Here is a 12309-nt window from a genome sequence, read left to right as displayed (position 1 = left end):
AGCTAAGTGAGGTTAGTGGATGGATATGATTTCTGTAGGGCCTTGCATTGTAAGGACTGTGGTCTTTACTTAGAATGAGGTGGAAGCCACTGAGATTTATGCTTATCTTAATAGAATGTGTTTGGAAGGGTAGAAAATTGATTGTAAGAACAGGACATCTGCATGAGAAAAACACTTGCTTTTGACTTCTTTCCTTTGGATTCTGTACCATGGTTGGGATTACATATTTTTTAAACAAATAAAATATAATTTTTAAGAACTTTGTATAAACCATTGTATACTAATACTTAGTAAGGCCTTAAGATGCTTAAAAATGCCCTGATTGGTGTGGCTCAGTTGATTGGGCACTGTCCTGCTGAGCAAAAAGTCACTGGTTCGATTCCCAGTCAGGGCACATGCTTGAGTTGCAGTCCCATCTGTCCCTGGTTGGTGTGTGTGAGAAGCAACTGATCGATGTTCCTCTTCATCTTTTTTCTCCCTCCCTTCTCCTCTCTCTAAAAATAATAAATAAAACCTTTTTTTAAATGCTTAAAAATAATTTTATGCTCTTTGATAAACTCATTCAATGAAAGGCTAAATAACATCCCTTTTAGATGCTAAAAATTTTTATGTTTTGTTTATATCTCTCTAGGTGCAAAAGTCAAGAAATAGGCAAGTGCGAGAATTATTCCCAGATGGTTTTAGTATTCATCATGCAGGAATGCTTCGGCAGGACAGAAATTTGGTTGAAAACTTGTTTTCTAATGGGCATATCAAAGTCCTAGTCTGTACAGCCACATTAGCCTGGGGTGTCAATCTTCCTGCACATGCTGTTATTATTAAGGTAAGAGCTTACCTTCCTTTGCACATGGATTTGTGACATCTTAAAACAAACCTGTGGATTAATTTATTTAGAAAAATATTGCGATATGGCTGCTTCACTGACTTTGAATGTTATTTATACAAGGACAGAATTATTTTCTCAAAAAAAATCTAGTTTATATTGTGAAAATTTAACTCTATCACAGATGATGAAAGGATTAGTTAAAGTACACTTTTGAGATCTTGCCATATTTGCCTAATTTCAGTATTCAGCTCACCGGGATTATATTTGTGTGTGTTTATGGTAATTTTTATTAACTTTTCCTTATCTAGGGAACACAAATATATGATGCAAAAAGAGGTTCCTTTGTTGACCTTGGAATATTAGATGTCATGCAGATATTTGGTCGAGCTGGAAGACCACAATTTGACAGATTTGGGGAAGGAATCATCATAACAACACATGATAAACTCAGCCATTACCTCACTTTGCTCACTCAACAAAACCCAATTGAGAGTCAGTTTCTGGAAAGCCTTGCAGATAACCTGAATGCAGAGGTAAGATCTAATGAATAAAAGGCTGGCAAAAAATCATTAGCTGCAAGGATGACTAAGTAAAATAAAGGTTGACTATTTTAAAGTATTTAGTTAGGACAATAGCTTATTTCATTAGACAGCCATAAGACACAACAAACCAAATGGCAATATTGTTGATTAGTTCACAGCACTACAGAATGCAAATGATAACTGATAGGAACTCATTGCTCAAAGATTATATGCTTTTTAAAATAGAATCTATTGGGGTGACACTGTTAATAAAATTATATAGGTTTTGCATGCACAATTCTATAATACATTATCTGTACATTGTATCATATGTTTCTCACCCCAAGTCAAGTCTACCATCACCATTTATCTCCCATTTTCCCTCTTCTACCTCCCCTCACAACCCCTTTCCTTAGACAGTCACCATACTATTTGTCTGTGTCTATGAGTCTTTCTTTTTGCTTTCCTTAATCTCTTTTCCCTTCTCACCCAGCCCTTAATCCCCTTCCCTCGGACAGCTGTCAGTCTGTTCTCTGTATCCATGAGTCTGTCTCCACTTTGTTAGTTTATTTTTTCATTAGATTCCACATATAAGTGAAATTGTATGGTATTTGTCTTTCTCTGATTGGTTTATTTCAGTTGGTATAATACCCTCCAGGTCCATCCATGCTGTCACAAAAGTAAGATTTCCTTCTTTTGTGTGGCTGAGTAAGTATCCCATTGTGTAAATGTACCACAGCTTTTTTATCCACTCATCTCCTGATAGGTACTTGGGCTGCTTCCAAATCTTGGATATTGTAAATAACACTGCAGTGAACATAGGGGTGTATATATTCTTTTGAATTAGTGTTTTGGATTTCTTCAAATATATTCCCAGAAGTGCAATTGCTGTGGGTCATAAAGCAGTTCCATTTTTAATTTTTTGGATTGAGTTTTATACATTCCTTATATGTTTTGGATATAGTCAATTAATACTTAACAAAGGAGGCAAAAAATACACTGGGGTAAAGATAATCCATTCAATAAATGGTGTTGGGTCAATTGGATAGATATGTGCAAATAAAGTGAAACTAGACCACCTTTTTACACCACACACAAGAATAAACTCAAAATGGATTAAAGACTTAAATGTTTGACTTGAAACCATAAAAATCCTAGAAGAAAACATAGGTAAGAAAATATCGGATATTTCTTGTAGCAGTATTTTTTTCTGATATATCTCCTTGGGCAAAGGAAATAAAAGAAAAAGAAACAAATGGGACTACCTCAAACTAAAAACATTTTGAACAGCAAAGGAAACCATGAGCAAAATGAAAAGACAGTCCTAACCAGTATGGTTCAGTTGGTTGGGCATCCCGCAAAGCCAAAGGTTCAGTCCCAGGTCAGGGCACATGCCTGGGTTAAGACTTTGGTCCCCAGTCAGAGGGCTTACGAGAGGCAACTGATGGGCGTTTCTCTCTCACATCAAAGTTTCTCTCCCTTTCTTTTTCCCTCCCTTCCCCTCTCTCTAAAATGAATAAGTAAAGTCATTTAAAAAAAAAATGAAAAAGAGCCCACAAAATGGGAGAACGTATTCACCAAAACCATATACTTTTAAATTATGAGGTTTTGTAATGCAGCAGAAATCTAACCAAGCCTAATATAAACCAAGGAAACAAACAGCAATTACAACTAACATATCTGTATCACACTTTTGCAACTTGTTTTATAAAATATTTTTAAAGTTTTTACAAGGTTTATAAAGGTCCTTTATCTTCTATCACTTGATTAACTTTGTTATACAAAATATGACTGCTCAACTATTACAGTGTTTCATGTGTGTATGTGTGTTATGTGTTAAGATTCAAATAACAGACCCTGGAATCCTAGTTAACTGGGAAACAACTGGTAAAGTGAATAAACTTTCATAATATAAGAGTTTATGTGTCAGACATTCAAATAAGGTTTTACTGTTTTCATGACACTTTTAATTATTGCTCTAGCATTTAATACTTTTCTATTTCTCTGTTTTTCCTTTTAAAGTTGACTCAAATAATTTTTGGAAGTAGGAAGGGTATAAATATTAAAGAGATGAATAAATGAAATATTTACTATCAAATATTACTTGTCTGCAGGTCCTATATACCAAGTACTTCTTAAATACCTTATGGAAATTTCACTTACATTCTATTTATGTTATTTACAAGCTTTTTAGAGGATGAAAAACAATCATTTTTCAGTCCCCTCCATTAAGGAGCAAAAAGTCCAAGGGGAGAAAAAGATGAGAAAAAACCCAAAACCCAGAATACAATACTTTTTATAGAAGGATTCAGATAAGGAGAAAGTACTTTTGGCCCCAGGCTACCAGAAAAGGCTTTGCTTGTGAAGACGGTAAAACTTGACCTGGGTTTGGAAGAATAGATAAGGTTTGGAAGATCTGGTCAGAAGTTAGAAAAAGTCATGCAAAATGCTGGTTTCTAATAGTATAATTACAAGAAAATAGAAAGGATTAGAAAATCAGTTTTGCCTCCAGAGAAAATAAAATAGCTTAGTCTCCATCACCTGCTATGATTGCATGGTTTAAATAAGTAGGTCTTGGTCAGCAGTATTCATGATGGAATAGTCTATTGTACAAAGATAGTAATAGCAGCAGTCAACTGAGGACCTGCTAAATGCCGGAGACTGTTGGGTGCTCTTTGTGTCCTTCCTCACTCTCTCAGTATTTCTGCTCAGCAGATAGGATTGTCCTCAAAGAGATATGCAACTGACCCAAAGGTCATTCAACTAATAATTTTTGGAACTAGTGTTTACACTCAGGTCTGTGTAACTCTAAACCTAGTCTAATATAGCCTAGGTGTCTGTTATATTGAAATGTAGTAAGTTAAAGGCGAATACATTTCTCTGTGTTAATACCCAACATTTGCCTTCTTCTAAGACCAGAAATAAACATTTTCCAAATTGATAGTCATAATTTCTCTGGCTTACAGTAAAATCAAGGCTCTTTTGTGCAATTTTTCTAGAAAAAACATATCAAGGAAGATTATATCCTCATAAACTTAAAATTACTGTCCTTGATAGCTTTTTGTAAGTGGCAAAGTAAACACAATATGGTGATGTTATTACGCAGAAGACACAGGTGAATAAATCACTGCTCTTGTCCTCAAGGAACTCTTTCTTCCTAGGGACTCTAAAATGCCATCAGCGAAACTCTTTAGTCGAGTCCTGAGATATTAAAAATAAATTGTCCTTAGATTCATCTATCATAAAGTACTTGTTAGGTATATCATTTTCAGAAAGACTAACCATTAATTCCATTTAATACCATAAATGGCATTTAAATAATGAAATATATACCTTGAAAATTTTAGCTAATGTAGTGAAGTATAACCATTTTTTTCTGTGCATAAAATTTCTTTTTCATATTGTGGTCTACTGGAATAGCTCCCAATTAAAGTAAAATTTCTCCTTAAGGAAAGAAACTCTCTTAAATTGTATTTGAGTGTGAAATTAAATTTAGTAATCTGTGGAAATCAAGTGTGAAATTAGTTTATAAAAAGAATGTGGGCTGTGTCCTTAAGGTAATGGATTTTTAAGTCTTTAGAGTCTTCAAATCTTTTCAAGACTACACAGTGACAGTGATCAACATAAAGGTCATGTTAGATTAGCAGTGTTGCTTCTACTAATATCTTTGATAACATGAATATCAGTTCTAACCATTAGTTTAGAAGAACCAGAGAAAGTATTACATCAATTTTAGTGCAAACATTTTATGAGGCATCTTTGCTGATTGATGCATAAGGGGCTGAGTTTTTAATGCTAATGCCAAAAGGTCACTAATCCCAGCCCTGGGTAAAGCTACTTAATTTTGCACTGAGAGAAAAACTGAAGCAAGTTTGAGGCTTATTACAATTTATTTAGCAGACACTCCTGGGTACTTTCTCTGCTAGTTCCCTGTAGTGTATACTTTAAAGTATGTTAATCTTCCTGTATAACCATACATACATTCTTTGTATAGAGCTCCTTCCATCTCTGCAGGTCATAGTACAAACACCTTGTCCTTGGATTTAAGGCCTCCACAGTCTGACCAGCCATCCCAATTCTGGTTCTGGTTATTCTCCAGCACAGATCTTCTGCTCTAGACAGGCACTTGTTTACTCACTTCTCCTGTAAAGCCTAATTTTCCTGTTTATAAAAGGAGGATAATGGATTTTTGTAAAAATTTAACAAATGCCTGTGCCTACTTGGTACTCAGTGAAAGACTGTATCACCATCAGCTGACAGTTCCTTGATTCTGAGCCCCGCCTATACTTACTGTCAACATGCACATTTTAGTTGAATACATAACTGAATGAGCGGTAGCAAATGTTTTTTCATGTATAAGTATATCTAAAAACTACTTCAGTGGGATTATATTTGCTTATTTAATTTTATATGATTTCAACTAATTTAAAATCATACAAATAAGCAGTTAAAATAACTTTAAAGACTAAAGTTTAAATAAGTAAATTAGATACAAAGTGATACTCTGAGTCTTACCTCTAAATTACTAAATCTGTGATTTTTTTCCCCCTAACAGACCTTAAAGCTCTATTACACTATATACTAACAGCATTTTTATAAGTTTCACATGTTTGGTGTTCTTCTTTAAAGGAATTTTTGAATACATATTATGTGCTAGGCACTGTAGTAGTGGTTTCATATATGTTATCTTAATTCATTATATGTGTCTCATCTACAAGACCAGGGAACTTTTTGAGATGATGGACCATGTTCTATTTGTTACTGTATCCATTGTGCTTTATGTAGTAAGTCTTATACTGAATTACTATGTGATTACTGAGATGAATGGATAAATTTCAAAGAAATACTGTGAAAAATACTTATTTTATAAAAGGCTCCTATACTAAGTAGCCACTAGGTGACAGCAAATATTTATAGGTAAATTTTAATATTTGATACTAGTGGCATTCTAGGATTAATTTCAAAATGTGATTGATGTACCATCATAAATTTCCATTCATTTTCCTTGGTAGTCTGTTTCTTTTTAGTGAACATTTAGAAGATGGCACTTCTTGAACCAGTCTTTGATTCCTGCTTTCTCCTTTCTTTTTAATCTTATCATTACTGTCAGTAAATAAATACTAATGTTAATTTATTGTGTCTAATTTTGAAAATAAGAAAATTTTATAAAAAATTTCTTCTCTTAGGAGTTGCATGATATTTTAAAATATCTATAGGTCATAAGGGAATTTACACAATTTTGGCTGTCAAATAATAGAATCTCAAATGAAGGACACTGTCAAACTAGTGTCCCTTACCTAAGCACACTAGAAAATGTTTAACTGTCTTATTGGAAAGTATTTAGGAATTTGCACAAATCCGTCATTAGCTTGCATTTTAGTTTCTGTTACTCTTCATTTTGTAGCAAATCTCACAGTTCACATTTTAGGAAATGTATATATTTACTTCTGTTATGACTGGTTTAGTCATTTGTAAATATGTTAGTGAAAATTTATTCTTCCAGCTTTATGGAGATATAATTGACATATGTATAAGTTTAAGGTGTTCAGTACAATAAATTGATAAATGTATATATTTTGAAATGTTTACCACAATGGTTAGTAAATACATCCTTCTTCTCACATAATGATCATTTTATTGTTATTAAGAGAACATTAAAGCTCTACTTTCATAGCAACTTCAAGTGCACAGTGCAGCATTAACTATAGTCATCCTGCTGTATGTTAGAGCCTCAGAATTTACTCTTTTTATTACTGAAAGTTTGTATACCTTGAACACCTCCCCATTTTCCCCTTCACCCAGCCAGTGGAAGTCACCATTCTGCTCTATTTCAGTGAGTTCTATGTTTTTAGGTTTTCCATATAAGTGAAATCATCTAGTATTTATCTTTCTTTGTCTGACATTTTTTAAGTTAGTGTAAATTTAAAAGCCAACAGTCACATTCTGCCTTATTTTTATTTTTGGTCATTTCTCTATTTAATGGCATAATATGATTATAATTCATATACTCCTATATCTTTAACTAACTAAAGATAGCTATACATTTACATATTTATTTCACAAAGTTAGTTACAATGAATTTAAAATTATAATATGGGAATGAAACAAATGTAAAGGTTTTTATTTTCGTTAATATTCAGTACTAAAATGAGAGGATCTTTTTCCCCCTTCTAAAATGTAATAATTTAGGTAGGGAACATCTCTTCTCCTTTAGTTAAAGTATTGAGAGGTTCAATTATTTTTTAGCCACAGGTTCAGGAAAAATTATACAGCTATGAAGTTTCACAACTTGAATGAATTTTAAACTAAAATGAATGCTTTGAGTAAAAGCAAAACAAGTACCTATAGATCCAGTGGTAAGGAAATGTATTTTTAAGAAAACTTTTCATTATCATTCTATGTTAAGATTATTTTCTAACAATTCCTTCTCTTCATTATACAGATCTTATATGCTATTGTCATGTTTTTAAATTAGCTTTTGGTTTTATGAAATTAATGTTATACCCACATTAAAATGCTATATTAAAATTGTATTTCCTTTTACAATATAATTTAATGTATTATCCAGCGGTTATTATAATTCAAATATACAAAAATCTGCTTTTTTAATAAGCTATTTTAAGTTTCCCAATAAAATATTAAAACCATTCCCAATTGTTGTATGATTTCTTAAATTATATGTATTATTAATATGTATAAATCCCAATAAAATCTTTGTTATTGTAGAAATGATTGCATTTTTCATTGCATTTATATTGTATATTTATACTACCAACCTATAAATGGGTATCTTTAGAGGTAAAAGTTAATGTTATGCCCTCTGTTGTTTTGGTAATGACATACATGGACTCACAATAAAGAGGGATAGACTTAGCAATATTATGATGGTGGTGCATTTACATTTACAATTTTAGTAGTGTGAGCACATAAAATGAAACCAGAGGAAGAAGGAAGCAAGAAGAAAAGTAAATACCAAAAGGTTTTAAATGCTATACAGAATTAAACCCCATTTATGGAAAAATAATCAAATGCCATAATATTGAGAAAGTTCAGTTTTGGAAAATAGCGTTTCTAATGTACTGTTTTCAATTAAATGAAGCAGAACTGATTTTTAATTAATTGAAGAACTGTCATGTCCAATAATCATGCTATACCTTTTAATTACAGCATAGTGATGTGTTTTAAAAACTTAATTTTTGATAAAATGGCCTGTGATGTAATGTTTATATTCAACTTTAATGGATTAGTTTAATTTGTGTGATATTTTTGATTTGCAGATTGCTCTGGGAACAGTCACTAATGTGGAAGAAGCAGTGAAGTGGATAAGTTACACTTATCTTTACGTACGGATGAGAGCAAATCCATTAGTATATGGCATCAGTCACAAGGCTTATCAGGTAGAAAACTCATTTGTAAAGAAAAGAAATCTTAACCTTCTTTTTAATTCTGTAATCCTTTCATGGTATGAGGATAAATATTTGCTATTCCTGCCTCATCTGAAAAGAGTTAGGTAGCTGGAAGAAAAACAAAGAGCTTTAACCTTTTTAAAAAAATATTAAGGAAAATTAAATTTGTCCTCTGCAATTATTCTACTTTATTTATAGCATCTCTTATATCAGAGATGCTATAAATATATCTGAATAATAAATTGATGAGTTATTATCTTAATAGCCTGGAGGTTGGGATCAGTTCTGTGCACACAGACTGCGAATGAGATGCATGTGGTAGCAACTATTCCTGTGAGCTCTGCAGTTGTGTGGTCCACATGGCTCACAGATCCTGTGAGATCTTGTCTTTTCTTTAGAACTCCGCTTTGTACACTGTAAATGCTTCCTAATTACAGATATAATCCAGTTGTTCTCTAATGAAAACATTATTTCTCCATCATCATGTGCATATTCACTTGGGTTAAGTAAAAATTAGCAAAGAAACTGAATTCAACTTAGAATTGTATTAACTAATAGCTTAGTTCTTATTTATATTCTGTTGTGTAATCAAAGCAGTTGCCAATCTTGCCTTTTTTTCTTCATTTTCTTTTTCCTGTACAGTAGATTTGACCATGGAAAAATTGAAACATAAGACTGAGGAGGAAAAAAAATAGAAAAGTAGTAGCAGCAACTAGTCCTGAAGCTGCTAACATGAAATCATTGTTTTTATACTTACATTAACTGTAATTGGAATTCTACCTTTCTTCTCAGTTAAAATATATGCTATTCTTCAAATGGATATCTTCTTTTACAACCAAATTATTCCCAGCTATAAAATATAGGTGCATTGTAACCTATAAGCCTTAAAAATTTTAAAGAATGTGATTCTAGCTATTCTGATTTCAAATATAGGCTTTGTGAAAATAGTAGCATTATTAAAATATACTGAAGGGATAAAACAAAACACAACATTTTCACAGACTAAGACATCTCAATTCTTGGCACAATATAAACACACCAATTGATTTTTAAGTACTAGATTAATATCATAAGTCATTTTTGTCTAATCTCCCAATATAAGAAAATGGAATTTTTTTCTTCTGAGATACAGGGTTTTACTGCCTTCACAGTTCAGAGAACCTTACCTTTCTATTTTTTTAACTTAATATGTTTTCATTTTATTACTCACTGTGAATTTGTAACCACAATACTCATGAACTAACACATATCATGTAGTTTAACATATTTTTAATGGTTTAGTAATATGTGATTAATAAAATGTTTTAATAAGATGAACTTGATATATGAAGTGTATCACTTGTAGCAAATATTAAGACTTTGTATTTGCTAATAAGATTCTTGACTCTACCTTACTTCCTTATGGTACTTTTTTTTCGCCTCACTTTTCTGATTTTTTAAATTTATTTTAGCTGTATACCCCTTAGAGGGCATATCCCACTTTATTGTTCCTGACCAGAGAGTGATCTTTCAGACCTGGCTTGTGGTGTGTGTGTATGTAAACATCCACACATTCACACACTTTCTCATACAGTAACGAGAATATTTGTTAATAAATGTTCTTTCTGCTAGGAAAAAGACGGATACGATAGCTTCAAAACTACTTAAAATTCATTATTACTTTATTTTCCTCTTTGCTTCTCTTATTATAGGGAAAAATGGGTTTTCCCATCAGCAGTTATGAAAACTGCTGGAACACTAAAACAATACTTTTGGAAGGATAGCTTTCTACTTATTTTTGTATACTTTGTCATAGGAAAGCATCCTCACTATCATTTCTCCAAATACTGATAGAGTAACAACATGGTTTGATATTTTAAAATCCCTGTTTATTTAAGTGTGGAAGGGAGAAGACTTTTTTTTCTTAGAGCTGACTTCTAGTTTTTACAACCTTAAAGGTTATGACTGGGTGGAGGGAGTTGGTGGGGGAAATTAACACAACTGTAACTGAACAACAATAAAAATTTTTTGAAAAGATTATAACCATGTAAGAATTTTAGATTGAAGATAATAACATGGAGATGGATAATTTGAATGAATTTTATAGGTATATTCTATTCAAACCAAATAAATTTCGATTTGTTTTATTTAATAAATAAAATGATTTCTAGTTATATCATAAATCTATAAATATGTGTTTTTTTAAATATTGTAATAAAAAGATTATTCTAACTAAAACAAAAATTTTAGGTATCATAAATAGGTATATGTAACTAAAGAAAAATGGTGATTATCTAAAGAAATATTGAAGTGCTTATATATTTTTTCCCCCATAGATTGACCCGACATTAGCAAAGCATCGTGAACAGTTGGTCATTGAAGTTGGACGTAAACTAGACAAAGCTAGGATGATTCGTTTTGAGGAGCGAACGGGATATTTTTCCTCTACCGATCTGGGTAGAACAGCCAGCCACTACTATATTAAATACAACACCATTGAGGTATTAAACTGAGTGGAACAAATGCAATAATATCCTTGCTATTAGATGCAGATATTTTCTGGATGTCACAATATAGGGTTAGTGCAAAATAATGCACATTGTTAATAGATAAAAATGTTTTTACCACAATGAATTCAATAACATAGGCTCAGTAAAGACAAGAAGAAAATAAGATTTTAAATATTAAGGACCCCCTTGCCATCCTGTTCAATAAGTAGCGGTAGACACACCGAAGCTGACACAGTTAGCATGTCGGTGAGACCTGTGGGATGAATGCCCGAATAATTTTAACTGGGAAGTGATGGCTTAATGATGTCTTTGTATAAAAACTTGAAAAATAATTGCACTTGAAAAAGTCCTAAAGAAGAGTTAGAAAAACTATTAAAATTATAAAGGTAATTTTGACTATATAATTGGTACTTTGCTTGTTCCTTTTAACAGTGTTATGTGGGACCAGACCAGGCGCCACTATAGTATTGACACTTTAAAGAGTGCATGCATGTCTTTATGTGTGTTTATAAACATACATATGTCGGTGCAGGGGGATACTTCACAGTGGTTACCTGTGGGGAAAGAACTTAAAGTTCGAAAAGAGGGAGCTGGGTTAAAATGAACTTTTGCTTTTTATTCTTAGAAAAAGTTTAAATTTTTTTTCTTATATTCATTTTTATTTTTGTATTTAAAATCATTTTAAAGTCACAGTGTTAACAAAAAATCACTGAAGTGAAATTGCTTCATAAATATGAAAACCTAGGCATATATGAAATCTAACTTTTATACTTATTTAACATGTGCTTATGCATGTAACGCCCACCCATTTTGTCCACTAAGTAACCTTTCCCGTTAGTCCACCTGGTAGTATGTTGGAACCAAACTACATCGGAAACCTGTTTGCAGCTCTCTTTCAGAAATTCTGGCCTTTCTTCAGCCTTGTTTTTATTCTATATGGCCCTTTACTGATTTTTTTTATTCCCATTTACCTGAATCTCTTTATGCCTTTACTATATTACTATGCCTTTATGCCTTTACTAATATTGCAGTATCATCACCGAAATCTTCAGGTTACATATTTTTAA

At 32.1% G+C, this 12309-nt stretch overlaps 1 protein-coding gene across 2 annotated transcripts in view; it reads left to right on the top strand.

Moving 5' to 3' along the window:
* Nucleotides 1-12309, top strand: part of ASCC3 (activating signal cointegrator 1 complex subunit 3) — a 310528-nt gene that overhangs the window by 158799 nt on the left and 139420 nt on the right. For both annotated transcript variants that reach the window (XM_028508379.2, XM_036024518.1), the window contains exons 15-18: nt 632-823; nt 1135-1359; nt 8625-8744; nt 11069-11233. In XM_028508379.2, the coding sequence (XP_028364180.1) occupies nt 632-823; nt 1135-1359; nt 8625-8744; nt 11069-11233 (702 nt within the window). The remainder of the gene's footprint in view (nt 1-631; nt 824-1134; nt 1360-8624; nt 8745-11068; nt 11234-12309) is intronic.

The sequence above is a fragment of the Phyllostomus discolor genome, chromosome 4 (genome assembly GCF_004126475.2).
Source record: "Phyllostomus discolor isolate MPI-MPIP mPhyDis1 chromosome 4, mPhyDis1.pri.v3, whole genome shotgun sequence".
NCBI lineage: Eukaryota > Metazoa > Chordata > Mammalia > Chiroptera > Phyllostomidae > Phyllostomus > Phyllostomus discolor.
This window is presented reverse-complemented; position numbering and strand designations above follow the sequence as displayed.